This window comes from Macaca thibetana, chromosome 18 (assembly GCF_024542745.1).
Source record: "Macaca thibetana thibetana isolate TM-01 chromosome 18, ASM2454274v1, whole genome shotgun sequence".
NCBI lineage: Eukaryota > Metazoa > Chordata > Mammalia > Primates > Cercopithecidae > Macaca > Macaca thibetana.
In genome coordinates this window covers 66320548-66337511 of record NC_065595.1, presented here as the reverse complement: position 1 = coordinate 66337511, position 16964 = coordinate 66320548, and the positions used below count along the sequence as shown (strand labels likewise).

Sequence of the window (16964 nt, the reverse complement as noted above, 5' to 3'; positions counted from 1 at the left end):
AAATATGTACTCAACTTGCTAAAAATGCCTTTAAATGAGAAGCACAATTTTAGCCAGCCACTTCAAACTTGTCTGCACACTGGAATCTTCTGGGGAGCTTCTTAAGACACCAATGCCTTTGTTCCTTAGCTGCCTTCCCCACAAAGGTTGTGACTTAATGGGACTGGGATGTAGCCTGGGTTTTGTGATTTTTTTTTAAACCCTAAGGTGATTCTAATGTGCAGCAAATGTGGGACCTGAAGTTTTAGGTGTTACCAGTGATTTACACAATACTGTGAGTTAATTGGTAAATTTCTTTCTTTAAAATTTGCTATGCATTATGGGTGACAAAGCTGGCCACACTGGGAAGATGTATGTTCTTGTGTGTGCGTGTTCTGTGGAAAGGGAAAGATGCGTATCTCCTTATTTGAAAAATGCTGACATAAAAGATTAGTTCACACAACAAAAGCAATTAAAAATGATATGATAGAATATTGCATAAATTATGTGCTAAATTGAGTACTGCTTCCTAATATGTCTTGGGGATCAGTAGTGGAAAATGGCATGAGATACTAGCTTCTCTCTTCTCATCAGTTTTCATCATTTCCCCCACAGAGAAAAACATGTTCTGACTCCATACCTAGCTAAAACAAAATCTTTATTACTTTGTATGACTAGTAGAAGCAATTTGTTGTGATAACACGAAGTTAAATTAGTATATTTTATTTATAAATCATAGAATTTTGCCTGTCCAATAGTAACAAGCAATAACTGCTAATATTTGGTCTGGGAATTGCCCGACTCAATAACCTTGGAAAGAAAATGAAGTGAGTTACTCAGCAGGCAAAGATGTGCCCATTGCCAGACTTTATTTTCAAGATCGAGAGCACTGGATGACCTTGTGCCATGACCGGTTACCAAGTTCCTAAGTGACGTGCCCACTTGTTAGAATGATGTTGAGCTGATTGAAATATTAGCTGATCTTCCTCCAGAATTTCTAGTGAATTTTGTAAAATTGTCATGCCATTTGAGGGATAAGATTCAGCGACCTCAAGTATGCTTAGGAACACTTCTTGGAGGTTAACAAGTGTGTTGCAGGGAGTTTATAACCAATGCAAACATGCAACGGCACCCCAGACATGCACAGGGAGTTGGAACAGAGATTGAGGAATGCTGAGGGCAGCTTGTGGAAAGTGATGAATGGTTGTCTAAGGGAAACAGCAGTAGTCTCTTCTTGGGTATTGATTAAATAGCAGTTCTGAGTGTCATTGTGACAAAGTGGCTATGGCTTCTCAAAAATTGCTTTTGAAGTTACATGGGAACCCACAGGTTGTTATTTTTTATGGATGATACTCTTCTAAGGGGAAAGAAGATAGGAGGCTTTCAAGACTAGTAGGCATTTATGATTTTTGTGAGTGAATCGGCAAGTTTGATTTAGCTTATCATAACGTATCTAAATATGCTGCTTTGATAGTGGCCTTGAAAATGTCAGAAATGTGTCCCTGAATGCCACCAGTGCAGCCTATGTCCATTACAACATCCAGAACCTGATCGAAGAATCGGAGGAACTGGCCAAAGATGCTCACAGGACTGTGACTGAGATGAGCCTGGTAGGAAATGCCGTGGGCTTCTTTTTCTGGGCTCTGTGGGAGATTGTTCTGTACCCGGTTTGAACAGAGATCAGTGGCCCCCAATTCTGCCTATTAACATTCTTTTCTGGTGGAATCTGTTTCTGGCTTCTGTCATCATGTGATCTGTGCTTTAATTTTTTAAGATCATAAATACTTCTTTATACAGACTAGAAACCAGCGTAGAGATGAGAACAATCTCACATTTCCTTGAGCTAAAAATGATAATGCTACTTGATACCTACTGGAGACATTTTTCTTTAATTACAGTGAAAATCTCTATTGAATGGCTAGTTTCCTTCCTTATCTACTTAAAAATGTCTTTGTGTTCTCTTGCCTCAGCCATTTGAAATTGTCCCTACCTGGTACCTGGCTGACTTTCTTGCTGGGAATGTGGCTGGGGGCTACTCTGATGGAGTCACTTCCTCCATCCCCAGCAGGACTCCATCTGCCCTGCTCTCACCATGCTTAAGCGGTTCTGTTTTCCAGCTCCCAGAATCCCTTGTTTCTAATGGGAAAGCGGCCGTGCAGCGCAGCTCCAGATTTCTAAATGAAGGCGACAACCTCAGCAGGAAGCTTCCAGGTCAGCTTGTGGCTCGGACGGTGTAGACAGGCAGAGTGAGCGTGAGCATCTCGCTGAGCAACCTCTAAGAACGTTCTCTTTGCATGCAGCAACTTGAAACTTAGCATTTCTATGTCCTATTTATATTCCGATTTCCTATCATATAAACTTTCCTATCATGTAAACTTTCCTATCGTATAAACTTCCTATCACATCAACTTCATATAATTTGGCATTTTTATTCTAGTGATATCTGTTCCTTTATTGTGCAGTCATCTCTATCTTTAACCTGTCCTTAATCCTCCACTCGTCGCCTTAGCTTGGAGCCTTCACTGTTCTTCCTAGTGTCTCTTGGGTTATCTTTGATTGTGTGCGCTCCTTTATTTTTCCTTGAGGAGATATATTATGCTTGATATTTGTTTTACCTTTCTCATGGGACTAATATCATGTTAGACTCATGGTAGGTTCTCGTTTAATAATTATTACATTAAATCATAATTGATTTAGCCATTTTCCAAAAAATATCTATGCAGTTAATTTGTCCTAAAGTTTCAAGAAAGAATGACTTGGCATATGTAAGAGCAATCCATCCAATAAACATAAACCAAAATGGCATCAGGAATCTGTTATGAAAGAGAAACTATGTAGGCATACTTTTTTAATAACAAATAACACGCTTTCCATCTTAATATATTCTAATAGATCAAAAATACCAAGATTTCTGGAGGAGTAAATAGTGGGCCATACTCACAGCTCATTCCCTTTACAGGTGACTTACTTCCAAGTCTAACACTGGATCCTTCCACAACTGTCTGAACCAAAGGCTTGGATATGTGCATAAATTTTTTTTCTCATTGAGTGACACAATTTAAAATTTGTGTTGGCATCTCACAGTATCGAAAATGCATAATGTGTTGATGGGCTGTAATTTCAGTCTGTACAACTAGAGGTACTTCATAGGTAGTGAAATTGGGAGCTTGCTGGCAATTAAAATTTCATGTTTTCACCATGTGCTCAAAATCAAAATGTGATTATATGTTATGAACAGAAATTTTAAAAGCAAAAGCTGTGATCAAACTTGAGAAGGAGGTTGAGTTGAGTTCCAGTTGGGTGGCCAGAAGGGAATAGAAGGGGATGGAGGATTGGCCAGAGATGCAGGTGGGAGACTATGAGGAAGACTCCCAGGTGGGAACCCACCTTAGGGGTTTGACAACCCAGAGGAGTAAGGTGACCAAGATTCAGATGGGGATAGAAAGTTAGTGCATCTGATTAAGACTGAGTGACTTAAACACAGCTCTTGGTCCTTGAGCTCTAGTAAAATTGGACATGAAATTTAAGTAGAAATATTAGTGAGAAAGTCAACAAGCGAAGTAGAGAAAATGATTGAGCAAGCTAGAAACACATTCTTAATTTCTTTTTTTTTTTTTTGAGGTGGAGTCTTGCTCTTTCTCCCAGGCTGGAGTGCAGTGGCGCTATCTTGGCTCACTGTAAGCTCCGCCTCCCAGGTACACGCCATTCTCCCGCCTCAACCTCTCGAGTAGCTGGGACTACAGGCGTCTGCCAGCAGGCTTGGCTAATTTTGTGTGTGTGTGTGTGTGTGTGTGTGTGTGTGTGTGTGTGTGTGTGTGTTTTTAGTAGAGACAGGGTTTCACCGTGTTAGCCAGGCTGGTCTCAATCTCCTGACCTCGTGATCCACCCGCCTCAGCCTCCCAAAGTGCTGAGATTACAGGCGTGAGCCACCACGTCCGGCCCATACTCTTAATTTCTATAATGAATGTTGCTCAGTCTTGCTGGAAAAACTGTCAATATTGGGAGTCTCTTTAGAAAGCTATGAATTCTGTAGATGGTCAAGAATGACAAAGCTGTTGCCTAGGCAACCTTTTAGTAGGCTAACCTGAAAGGAAACATTTTTCTCCCTTTAAATAGTTATTGCATTGGAACTGAGTGAACTGAGAAATAAGACAAACAGATTTCAAGAGAATGCTGATGAAATTACCAGGCAGACCAATGAATCAGTCTTGATACTCAGAGCAATTCCTGAAGGTAAGTGGAAAAGACGTTCTTCTTTAAATCATGTCTTCTCACTGTAAAAGCATCACTCAGGAGCGTAAGGAAGTCCCGCCTCAAGACTGGTCAAGGCGCTAGCTCAAAAATGAGACTAAGATTGACAAAATTTTTACTTGGAAAGGAATAAGACTTCGAAATGAAAATCATTGGTTTTTAAAATAACATCACAATATTTGCATCAAACTGCTAGAATTTATAATCTTAAAAACAGAGATTGCATAGTACCATCTGAATTGCTTACTTTTGAAATGCTTGACACATTGCTTAGAGGAAGAAGGACCATTGAAAGAAGTCAGCAAGTAAAGAAGCTGGAATGTGCTTTACCTGCCTAAGGGGAAAATGCCAGATTCACTATCAGTGTGGCAAACTGAAGACTGCTTGCTTAGCCGTCTTCCTTAGCGAGGCAGTAAAACATTAGGCTCACTGATCACTTTAATACTGATGGTTTAGAAATGTGGTATTCTTGAAAATTTTAAATAGGGTAATTTTTTTAAGTCTAATACAAATGAATTGCGCTACACCTCAAACTTCTCTTTTGTTCTTTTGTTGTCTTTTACTTCTAAAGTTTCTATTGTTTTATAGAGACCAGGTCTTGCTATGTTGCCCAGATTGGCCTTGAATTCTTGGCCTCAAGCGACCCTCTTGTCTTGGTCTCCCAAAATGCTGGATTACAAGCGTGAGCCACTGTGCCCATCCTCCTTTTTTGCTTAATAAACATCTTTTGAAAAAGTTTTATAAAGTGCTCAAAGGAGCACTTTAAAAGTGCTTTAAAGCCCTTAAAAACAAGAAGCCCAAAGTCCTGTCTGCAGGGCTTCTGTGTGTAAGCATGGAGTCACCTGGGGAAACTGGGCATGCTGCGTTGGGCTTACTTCTTGCCTTGAAACAATGAAGCATTTTCTGATCTGGAAGACTTTTTTTTCCTTTTCTTTTTTTATAAGGATGCCATGTATATTTTGACTAAATGCTTAATAACATTTTTATTTGAAAATAATTTTGAGCTTACAGAAAAGTTGCAAGGAAAGTAAAAAGGCCACCTGTATACCCTTTTTCCAGCTTTTTCTGCGGTAAATGTTTTGCCCCACTTGTGATTAAATGCTTCAAAAATGAATGATAGTGTCTTTTAAAAATCCTCACCCAGATTTTCTAGAATAACTGAATTCTAATTTACCTTGAATGGCTGTTTAGCCTTTATTCTGCTGTTACTTCTAGCAGCCAGTTGATGCTATGGGCAAATACCTCTTCCTGTAACTTAAGACATTCCCACCTCAGCTGCAGAACTAGGATCCAAATCCTTAGTATCCAGACATGAAAGGAGGTAGAGAACATGTTTCATGAAGGTGAGAAGGGGGTGATGGAAAAGGACCCAAATAAAGAAATGTAGCTGATTAAGATGTAAGACACAGATCACACGGCGATTGGTCATTACTTTTGTGATCTCATTGTGTACTGAAATCATATTCCAGAGAAGTATTAACAAAAATTATTTCATTTGTCCCTAAAAGGGGATAGTAGAGCATAAGATATGCAGTTTTAATATTGCCATTAGAAACAAGAAGCTCTTAGGTCATTGACCCCTGCCCGAAAGAAAAAAAAAGCAAACAAGCCAGCCTCAGTTTGTGTTGAGCATCAGTAATATGACAATAATGTATTTCTGTGCAAAATTACATTTGTGGTAGTTTTATTCTTTTCTCTGTGTGTAAGCAGCAAAAGTGCATGCTTGTGTATACATTTATTTTAGATACAAGAGACAAAGGAGCCAAAACCAAAGAGCTGGCCACGTCTGCAAGCCATAGCGCGGTGAGCACGCTGAGGGACGTGGCAGGGCTGAGCCAGGAGCTGCTGAGCACATCTGCCAGCCTGTCCAGGGTCAACGCCACATTACAAGAGACACACCAGCTTCTGCAGGACTCCACCATGGCCAGTATGTCAGTGCCCTTCCTTCCAGTCATGACCATCTGTGTCATGCAGACATGGAGCTAGCTAAGTACACAGTGGTGCGTTGTTCACAACTTTCCTGAAAAGTAGCAGTATGCCAATGTCTGGATTAGCCTTTATAAAGAAAAGGGCCTTAGTCTATGCATGCTACTGGTGCAGTTTTCATCTTAGTACCAAAATGTCATGGATTTGATTATTAGGGTGTTGTTTTACCCAGTGCATTCTTAATGGACAATTAATTATCTTGTTTTTCCCTCTCCCCAACTTTCTTGCCACCCCTTGCCTTCTTGTATTTGTTAGCTCTGTTGGCTGGAAGAAAAGTCAAAGACGTAGAAACTCAAGCCAACCTTTTGTTTGATCGGTTGAAGCCTTTGAAGATGTTAGAAGAGAATCTGAGCAGAAACTTATCAGAAATTAAACTGCTCATCAGCCAGGCCCGGAAACAAGCAGCTTCTGTGAGTTTGGGGCCCCGTGGCTTTCATCACTGGGCTCTCAGTCATGTGGAATCCCAGGGAATTCAGGCAGACGTGGCTCTCAGCCACACTACGTCCCTTAGGCCTTCCAAAGACCCAGATCCCAATAATCCGGGCTTCCTCACAGCCCTGTCTTGGTATATTTAAAGCCAATAACTAGCTTCATTTTCTTTGAGTTCTGCTTTTATTCAACATGCTTCAAAATGTTGTTAGCAAAGAGATTTCCATGTCTTTATGGAGATTTATCATTATAGACTAAATTTAAAACTATTAGCCTGGATAGTGCAGAACATGTCGAATCTACATGTTAACATTACTCTAAGTTTATGGGTTGCATATGGTGTTATTTCTTCATTTTACCAACTTAGTTTTAATAATCCAAGTATTCTTTAAAGTGTTTGTGTAGTATGGGCCTCATCCTTGAGGTGTCTGAGAAAACAATTTGTATGCAACAAAGGCTGCACAAATCCAGGTCACTAAGTGCCTGAGGCACTGGCCACCTAGAACAGTTCACACGTGAGAAGATGTTTTACCTGTGGCACATGGCACTGGCTGTGTCCTAAGGGAAAAAGTTTCCTTTTGAGAGAATGTGCAATCGTCATGTGACTGGGGACTTCCAGAGGATGAACGCAGCCTCTGGGCTTGCATTTGTCCACCTCAGGCTTTCTAGGGAAGAGAAAGGAGCACACGCTCTGTCTTTTCCTCTCAAGCGTCCTTGCTATTGGAAAAGGAATGTTGGTTTCCATGAGCTCTGGCTTGCATCTGTTTCAGTTACAGTTGCTAAATAAATATAGGCTGGGCATGGTAGCTCACATCCATAACTCCCACAATTTGGGAGGTTGAGGTGGGAGGATTGCTTGAGGCCAGGAGTTTGAGATGACCCTAGGAAACATAATGAGACCCTGTCTCTGCTAAAAAAAAAATCATAATAGCCGGGCTTGGTGGTGTGAACCTGTAGTCCCAGCTACTCAGGAGGCTGAGGCAGGAGGATTGCTCGAGCCTAGGAGTTCAAGGCTGCAGTGAGCTATGATCACGCCATTTGCACTTCAGCCTGGGCAACAGAGCAAGACCCTAAATAAATAAATAAATAAATAAATAAATAAATAAATAAATGTAAGCCCAAGGAATGCTTCTTGATGCTATGGTTAATACCAAACTTAGACTCTTTAAGACTAATGTAAGATACATGTGCAAAGAATTACTAATCAAAGAAATATGTAGTAAGTACAATAATTGCTCTATAAATATCTGCTGAGTGAATAAATATATTACCTCTCCATTTATTCACCAGATGATTATCAAATATCCTCTTTGTGTCAGGCAGAAAGATTCCAAGGTGATAAAATCCTTGTCTTTAAGGAGTTAAATCTTATGTGAGCAAGACAGTTTCCTATATAAAATAACTTATTAAAAACTAACACTGATTTTCTCATATTTAAACACTTTACCAAATGAAATCATTTTTATTACCATCTGATATGTCACTTCATGAAACATGAACCATTGTGTATTAACAAGAGAGGAAGCCTGCCTCAGTGAAAATTCATGACAGAAGAGCGTTGTTGAGCTGCTGGTGAGCTGCTGGTGTGCGTCACTAAATGATGAGGACACTTTCATTTTCCTTCTACAGATTAAAGTCGCCGTGTCTGCAGACAGAGGTTGCATCCGGGCCTACCAGCCTCAGATTTCCTCTACTAACTACAACACCTTAACACTAAGTGTTAAGACACAGGAACCCGACAATCTTCTCTTCTACCTCGGTAGCAGCACCTCTGTAAGTGATGGACATTTGGAAAGCAGCACTGAATTTTTTATGCACTTCTAGATTTTTCTGAATTTTCACTTATTTGGTGGAAAAAAAAAAAAAAAAAAGGGGGCCTTAGCGAAGTCTCTAAATCTCCCATAGGGACTAACCTTTGTTAAAATGGTAGCATTAGGTTACAAATGAGCAAACGACCAAATTGAAAGCCTGTGAGAAGGGAAGTGACATTTCTGAAGGACGCCATCTTAACTGCAAGCCCTGGGGATGGAACGTTTTTGTGATTCCCCCAGTGACCCCTGGAGTGACTATCAGAATTGTCAAGCTTCTGTCAGGTTTTTCTTGCCAAGAATTCCAGTGGTCCCCAGATGGCAAGTGCCTGTGGAAGGTCTTTGATACCTTGGCTGTGCCAGTGAGAACAGGTCAGAAGCCTTGGGTGTGTAGGGCAGAAAATGTTAACAAGCACATAGAGTGTCTGAAATGTCTTCAGGAGATAAGATGCAAAGCACAGGCAAGCCTGTGACAGGGGTGGGACCTCATGGCTCCTGTCTTAATGCATGTTTCACATCCATTTCTTACCTCGGACACTGGGCAAACAAGCAAGCTCAGTGCCTTCCCTGGTGCTCCTGCTGGACTGCCTGTGACCCGCAGCGAATTTTCCCGGGGACTCTATGGGAGGTATTGAGGAGGACCAGGCCAGGCACGCAGGGAGGCGCTAATGTCCCCGGGGCTGTGAGTCATGCCCCAGCTCCAGGGAGGGGACCATTTCAAACAATAGAAAATAGATTTGGGGGTTTTGCTTTTTATTTATTTATTTTTCAGAATAGAGAAAACACCGTAAGAATTGACTCTGTAAAGTGTGGTGGTGGTTGGCAAACAGTGTGTAAACTGATCCCCGTTCATGCCCCGCCCCCCAGTCTGATTTCCTTGCAGTGGAGATGCGGCGAGGGAAAGTGGCCTTCCTGTGGGACCTGGGCTCCGGCTCCACACGCTTGGAGTTTCCAGACTTTCCCATTGATGACAGCAGATGGCACAGTATCCATGTGGCCAGGTAGTAGAGAATGTTCTCTCAGAGCACCTCTCTTTTTTAAAGTGTGTCTCATAAGTAATTACACGCTTGTAATGTCATATAATAGGCTTTGAAACTTCTGGAAAGTCAGATTATAACCAAACAATACTTGGTTTAGGTTAGCTGTAGAAGTCAGCATTTGTGGCCGGTGGCTCACACCTGTAATCCCAGCACTTTGGGAGGCCGAGACGGGTGGATCACCTGAGGTCAGGAGTTTGAGACCAGCCTGGCCAGCACGGTGAAACCCCATCTCTACTAAAAATACAAAAATTAGCTGGGCGTGGTGGTAGGTGCCTGTAATCCCAGCTACTCAAGAGGCTGAGGCAGAATTGCTTGAACCCAGGAGGCGGAGGTTGCAGTGAGTGGAGGTCGCACCACTGCACTCCAGCCTGGGCGACAGAGCTAGACTCCATCTCAAAAAACAAAGAAAAAGAAGAAATAAGCATTTGTTACAAATGACAGAACTTCTTTTTTAAGGCTGAATAATAGTATTCCATTGTGTATATTTGTATAAAAGCACATTTTCTTTATCCATTCGTGTACAAAACCACATTTTCTTTATCCATTGATGGTTAATCATTCTACATCATATCCAAAAATCATAACATCATTTTGCATCTCAGAAGTATATACAACTATAATTTGACAATATATAATAAAAAGTAATTTGGCCGGGCGCGGTGGCTCAAGCCTGTAATCCCAGCACTTTGGGAGGCCAAGACGGGCGGATCACGAGGTCAGGAGATCGAGACCATCCTGGCTAACACGTGCAACCCCGTCTGTACTAAAAAATACAAAAAACTAGCTGGGTGAGGTGGCGGGCGCCTGTAGTACAGGCGCAGCTACACAGGAGGCTGAGGCAAGAGAATGGCGTAAACCCGAGAGGCGGAGCTTGCAGTGAGCTGAGATCCGGCCACTGCACTCCAGCCTGGGCGACAGAGCCAGACTCCATCTCAAAAAAAAAAAAAAAAAAAAAGGTAATTCAAAAAATTTTTTTACATTAAGGTTTGGATTTTTTTCTTACTGCAGGAGAAACAAACTTACCAAAATCAACAATCAGAAGAAGAAAAAACTGAAAAGCTTAGGTTACCCTTAGAATGTCTAAAATGTCTAAAAGTTTAGGTTATCTTTAGAGACGAGGCATGGTGGCTCACTCCTATAATCCCAGTGCTTCGGAAGGCCGAGGAGGGAGGATTATTTGAACAACAAGGAGTTTGAGGTTAGCCTGGACAACATAGTGAGACCCTGTCTCTAAAAAAATTAAAAATGTATCCAGGCACGGTGGAGTGTGCCTGTAGTCCCAGCTACTCAGGAGACTTAGGCGGGAAATTGCTGGAGCACAGGAGGTCGAGGCTGCAGTGAGCAATGATCACACCGCTGTGTTCCAGTCTGAGTGACAGAGCAAGACCCTGCCTCTAAAAAAATTTAAAAATACAGAATGTTACTTTTAGAAAGTCTATGTGTAAGGCAGCCAACCTGGTAAACTTCCTCAGGAGAGAGGTGTAAGGTGTGGCATGGTAGACATTGCATGTGGCTGGCAGCACATTGCACGTAGACAAGGACCGAAAATAATGATGCAGGTAGGGGGGTGCATTTTCTTAAAATTCAGGCACAAAGCAAAATTCTTTCTTTTAAAATCCTTCTCCAGAGGTAATCACTTTTGAGCAGCTTTAAGTATATGTTTTCACTTTTCTATAATATTATGGTTTGTTGGGATTTTTTTTTTATTTACAAAATGGGGTAGTATTTACGGAGTAGACATGTCCTCGGATACAGTTTAGCTCATGTCAAATGTTTTAAGCAGGGACGCAACATGATGAAATTTCTGTTTCAGAAGAGCGACTCTTGAAGATTTGGGGCAGTAGGCAAGACTGGAAGCCAGGAGGCCAGCAGGGGGCGCTGTTGCAGGGCTCTTGGGGAGAAGCAGATGGTGGGTGTGAAGGAAACATGGGGATGTATGTGCGCCAACTGGAAATTCTGAAAGTTCCTTTTGCAATTCTTTGTGACCCTTAGATTTGGAAACATTGGTTCACTGAGTGTAAAGGAAATGAGCTCAAATCAAAAGCCACCAGCAAAAACAAGTAAATCCCCTGGGACAGCTAATGTTCTGGATGTAAACAATTCAACACTCATGTTTGTTGGAGGTCTTGGAGGACAAATCAAGGTAACATTCTGAAAGTTCTTCTGAACAGGACTGATTGACTGATTTTACCTATGTATAAAAGTCATGGGCTGAGCGTGGTGGCTCATGCCTGTAATCCCAGCACTTTGGGAGGCTGAGGTGGGCGGATCACCTGAGGTCCAGAGTTCAAGACCAGCCTGACCAACATGGAGAAACCCTGTCTCTACTAAAAATACAAAATTAGCCAGGGGTGGTGGTGCGTGCCTGTAATCCCAGCTACTCAGGAGGCTGAGGCAGGAGAATCACTTGAACCCCGGGAGGTAGAGGTTGCAGTGAGCTGAGATCGTGCCCTTGCATTCCAGCCAGGGCAACAGAAGTGAAACTCCGTCTCAAAAAAAAAAAAAAAAAAAAGGCATATGTTTAGATGGTTGAATATATACTAGGCAGATGAAGATGTTTCTGCTTCTTTTGTTTTGCTGCCTGACAGTTCCTCTGCACAATTAGGCTGGTTTTGCACAGTAAAGGGTGATGCTTAATCAGTAGCATAAATGGAGAAAAAGCCAATGGCTCATCTTGCTGTTTGGGTTTCTTTCCCAGTGATGAACAGGAAATTCAATGCTCCATGTTAATTTCTGTAAGGTTTCTTTATCTCTAGTCTAGCTCTAGTTAGTGGTTGATTAATACTAATTAGTGTTTAGCAAGAAAGCCCTCCATATTTATTTTATTATATCAGTTCTCCTCTCTCCAAATATAATTGCATTTTTTGGACCTGGATCAATGCTCTGAAGTGGAGTCCAGGTCTCAGGTCCAGCTGGGCCCTCACTACCAATAACATTCTTTGGCTGTCTGTTTTCTCACCCATGCAACACGGTTTTCTCCATCAACCCTAGTCACTGAGATGATCTTTAAGATCCTGCCCAGTTGTCACTCATTCTAGGATTCCACTTCATAACTGGAAGGAAATCCAGTGATTACAAACTGGCCTTTTTTCTAATGTTGTTCTCTCAAAATTTGGATCTGTTAGATTGAAGCTCCCAGGGAGAAGTTTTGTGCACTTGGAGAATGTATTTTGCTTCGTCAGCTATGTATTGGTTATGTTTGCTTGTTTGCATTAGAAATCTCCTGCTGTGAAGGTTACTCATTTTAAAGGCTGCTTGGGAGAGGCCTTCCTGAATGGAAAATCCATCGGCCTATGGAACTATATCGAAAGGGAAGGCAAGTGCCACGGGTGCTTTGGAAGGTAAGATGTCCTCATGGTTTAGCACATAGTATGCCATTCTGTTAACATCTGAGAAGTGCTGAAATAATTTATTAATACATGTACCTCAAGGGAGGACAGAATTTGTGATATCACTGGTAGGTGTTTAGCTGCCAATTACAAAACCATGCTTTTTTTCACACGTTTGTTGTAAAAAAAAAATCATCCTGTCACATTGGTATAATGTAGATTTTACCAATCTACATTATATTATTATATTATATTGTCAAATGGTATAATGTAGATTAGTTCCTGAGAGAAGCACGGGTATCATTTTTAATCCTTTAAAAAGAAGTGCTCTTTTTCCTATGGCTTGTATGCTTTGATCATGAATCATAAACCCTAAAGGTTTCAGACAATTTCTCGAATGGCCTTCTGTCTCAGAGAGCCACAACCAAATCTTTAGAAATCACTGTGCATTTTTATTTTGAAAACATCTCCAAGGATAAGAATTTTTTCTTGTGTGGTCAATTTTTACAGATAAGTACTTCCCAATTCCGGACCAAGTACTTCCCAATTCCGGACCAGGTACTTCCCAATTCCGGATCAAGTACTTCCCAATTCCGGACCAAGTACTTCCCAATTCCGGACCAAGTTCTGTAATTCCAGAAATAAACTGCATTAGGAAATAGAGAAAAACGAGTATCTTTCTGCATATATTGATATAAAGGCATTCAAGGACTTAACCTTACCAAGTGCAACATCTTCACCCCCCACCCATTATTTTATAACAAAATAACTGCAACCCCTTAAGTATATAAAACCTGTTTTCCATCACTTTAGTAATTAAGACAGTAAATTGCCTTTTTCCATTAGAGAAATGTAACATCTGATATAATTTCTCTTGTCTAATGGGCTGCTCTGTCCAGATGGATATCTGCAATTAACAGTGAGCAGTGGCAAGATCAGTTAAAGCAACTTACAGCACATTTAGAAACTCACGGGTGAATTTTTCATTTTGTCATTGTCAGGTCTATAGTTTAAGCCTTCTCTTTTTCCCCTTAAAAAGTTAGGACCAGGTGGGCATGGTGGCTCATGCCTGTAATCCCAGCACTTTAGGAGGCCGAGGCGGGCGGATCACCTGAGGTCAGGAGTTCGATACCAGCCTGATCAATATGGTGAAACTCTGTCTCTACTAAAAATATAAAAATTAGCTGGGCATAGTGGCACATGCATGTAGTTCCAGCTACTTGGAAGGCTGAGGCAGGAGAATTGCTTGAACCCAGGAGGCAGAGGTTGCAGTGAGCCAAGATTGTGCCACTGCACTCCAGCATGGGTGACAGAGCAGCAAGACTCTGTCTCAAAAAAAAGAAAAAAGAAAAAAGTTGGGACCAGAGACTTGGAGGCTTGGTGATTGTAGCCTTAGGATTGAAAAAGAATATAGGGTTTGGAGTCTTGGGTTTCTCAGGCTTCTGGCCCAGGTCTCCCACCAATTTTTTTTTCCCTGACTTTGGATAATAAGTCTCTTCACCTCACTGAGGTTTGGTTTCTTTCTCCAGAAAAGAAAAATGATCATCGTACTTGTCTTACCCACCTCTATAAATAATAGGGATGAACACACAACATGATGTGTGTGAAAGTGCTTTATAAACTGGAAACACTTCACCAGTCTTCACCACTGGTCTCCTACAGTGATGTGGCTTTGCTTTGTAGGTAAATGTCACAGGATTTTATTTTTTTCTGACAGTAAACATGTGAAAAAGCATGGCTTTGTAATTGGCAACTATGATAAAAAATGCTGTTGCCTCATAAGGTAATGACATGCCCTGCTCTAGAACTTCAGTGGAATGAGCCCCTGAATTCAGGCTCTCTGATCCGTCACTTTTTCCTTATCCTGTGTTTCCAGCAAGGAACTCTTCCAGCAATTTAGACATTCTAACATGAGAAACACCCCCACCCCTAGACTCTGTCCCCTCCACTGACCCCAGATCATTAACCTCACTGATAGAAAGAGAAATGGTTAACAGAAATTAAACATTTCTAGTATGAAAAAGTCCCCCTGCTTTACCTGTGACAGTATCCTCTGTTTTCATCAGTCATTTCCAGAGGTGTTTTGAAACCATTGACGGTCAAACTACAGCACCGAATGAATTGAATGATTTCCGGCTCTTCTTTTCTTGTTGGGTTGAGGATAGTCAGCTTTTTAGGTGGTCGCATGTTTTGTTCCCCTTGAAATACCTGGCCTGCCACCGGATTTCCACCCACCTGGACCTTTGACTGGGTCAAAGATGCTCCCCTCCTGCCAACTTGAGACTGGCTGTTTGACAGAGGGCTGGCCACCCAGCTGAGTAGTAGAACCACATTGACTGATCAGCTCAACCAAACTAGGGTCTGATTAAATATGTTTTTCTGGGGACTGAACAAATCCGCTGGCTATTCTTGTATTATATTGGCCAACATTTCCAAAAATAGGTGTTTGTAAAGAATACTAGTTTGGCGTAGGGTATTAATAGGTATTGTGTACTGATCATAAATGTTTGGGAAACACTGAGTTAAAAAAATAAGCATGTTCCTTGGTTGCGAGGCTATGGGAGCCTTTAATTAGCATTAATATGCTAACATGTATGGTAGCCTTGTCCTGGGGAGAGGCCAGAGTTGCAGCGTTTCCCAAACTCACTTGAGCTTGAACCCTTTTTGAAAAGGTACCTCTGGGTGAGGCTCACGCTTGTAATCCCAGCACTTTGGGAGGCCAAGGCAGGTGGATTGAAAAAGATTAGCCAGGCGTGGTGGCGTGCGCCTGTAGTCCCCGCTACTCCGGAGGCTGAGGTGGGAGGAGCGTTTGAGCCCCTGCACTTCTGCCTGGGTGACAGAGTGAGATCCTGTCTCAAAAAAAAAAAGGGCATCTGGAGTTTCTTCTGCTTCATAAAACATATTTTGTGAAGTGCTGGTACAGGCACAGATTGGTGCTTTATGTCTGTTCGTAAATTGAACTGTCTTCAGTTTAGGTAACATCCACCACTGCGCCCCTTCTCCTGTTAGACAAAAGCTTTAGTTCAAAGAGCTAATACCCTAATTCTAGTAACAATCCATTTTAGCAGACTTAGATGATCATTCCTTGTCCCTTTCAGTTTGTGTATAATTTGCCATTATTAAATCATTAGTGTAGCCCATCAGTGTCCTCTAAATTTTAAAAAAATTTTTGACCGTTTACTCTTAAATGTGATTTATGTTACCAAGTAAATGAATTGAAACCTTTTTATTCCTCTTTGAATATATTATTATACTTGTACATGGTGTCACTCTGTAATTATGAGCAATCTCTTCTGTTCTCAAAGGATACTACAAAATTAACCACTGGTTCTAACAGTCCTCATCAAAATCAATATGGAAAGGCCCTTTATGTAATTAACAGGCATAATCCTTGCGTTATTTACGAGTGGACATTGTGACAGAGTGCTGGCTACGCGGCTGGCCTTTGTCACGAGTCAGTTACCTGTGCTCCGGGCCCTCTGCTAGGTACCAGCCGTGTCCACATACATCACACGTTTGTGTCCTCAGACATCTCATGGCCTAGGGGAAAATGCCTGTATAGAAAGCAGAAAATGCATGGGCTGTGGCAAGGGGCCAGAGCTGGAGAAGCAGCATCCCAAGCCCGAGCCAGGGTTCTCTCACGCGCTTGTGGGGTGGCAGCAGGGCACGCTAGTAGGTCAGCTCAGGGTTATCCAAACCTCATGAGGGAGCCCTCGGAGGATCGGGGAGGTCTGGTGATTCTTCCAGACTCACAGGGCTGAGCACTGGGGAGGGCGGACGCCCTCCTTATTGCAGGCTCCCACTTGAACCTGTGGGTAATGGGGGCATTTCCAAGGCTGGAACAGAGCTGTCCACGAAGTGCTGTGATGAACCGAGCTTTCATTTGTCCTGGGCCCTGACCAAGGCAGGGACCCACTTGGGGAACAGGCACCTGGGCCGACTGTTGAGGCACGTGTGCCTCTGGTCATAGTGGGGAAGCCGGCAGGGGCTCTGGGAGGAGTTCAGGGAAGTGACTGACATGGGGACAGCCTTCGGTCGTGTTCAGTCATCATTTCATTTGAGGCCCCCCTCTTCGTGGCCACTTCACTCCAGCAGGCCCTGTTGAGGGAGAGAACCCAGGAGCACAGCCCCCACCTTCTTGA

At 42.2% G+C, this 16964-nt stretch overlaps 1 protein-coding gene across 2 annotated transcripts in view; it reads left to right on the top strand.

Annotated features, from left to right (window-relative positions):
• LAMA1 (laminin subunit alpha 1) overlaps window positions 1-16964 on the top strand; it is a 165800-nt gene that overhangs the window by 123878 nt on the left and 24958 nt on the right. For both annotated transcript variants that reach the window (XM_050767166.1, XM_050767164.1), the window contains exons 40-48: window positions 1454-1589; window positions 2097-2190; window positions 4096-4212; window positions 5975-6157; window positions 6472-6626; window positions 8275-8418; window positions 9321-9454; window positions 11486-11636; window positions 12710-12834. In XM_050767166.1, the coding sequence (XP_050623123.1) occupies window positions 1454-1589; window positions 2097-2190; window positions 4096-4212; window positions 5975-6157; window positions 6472-6626; window positions 8275-8418; window positions 9321-9454; window positions 11486-11636; window positions 12710-12834 (1239 nt within the window). The remainder of the gene's footprint in view (window positions 1-1453; window positions 1590-2096; window positions 2191-4095; window positions 4213-5974; window positions 6158-6471; window positions 6627-8274; window positions 8419-9320; window positions 9455-11485; window positions 11637-12709; window positions 12835-16964) is intronic.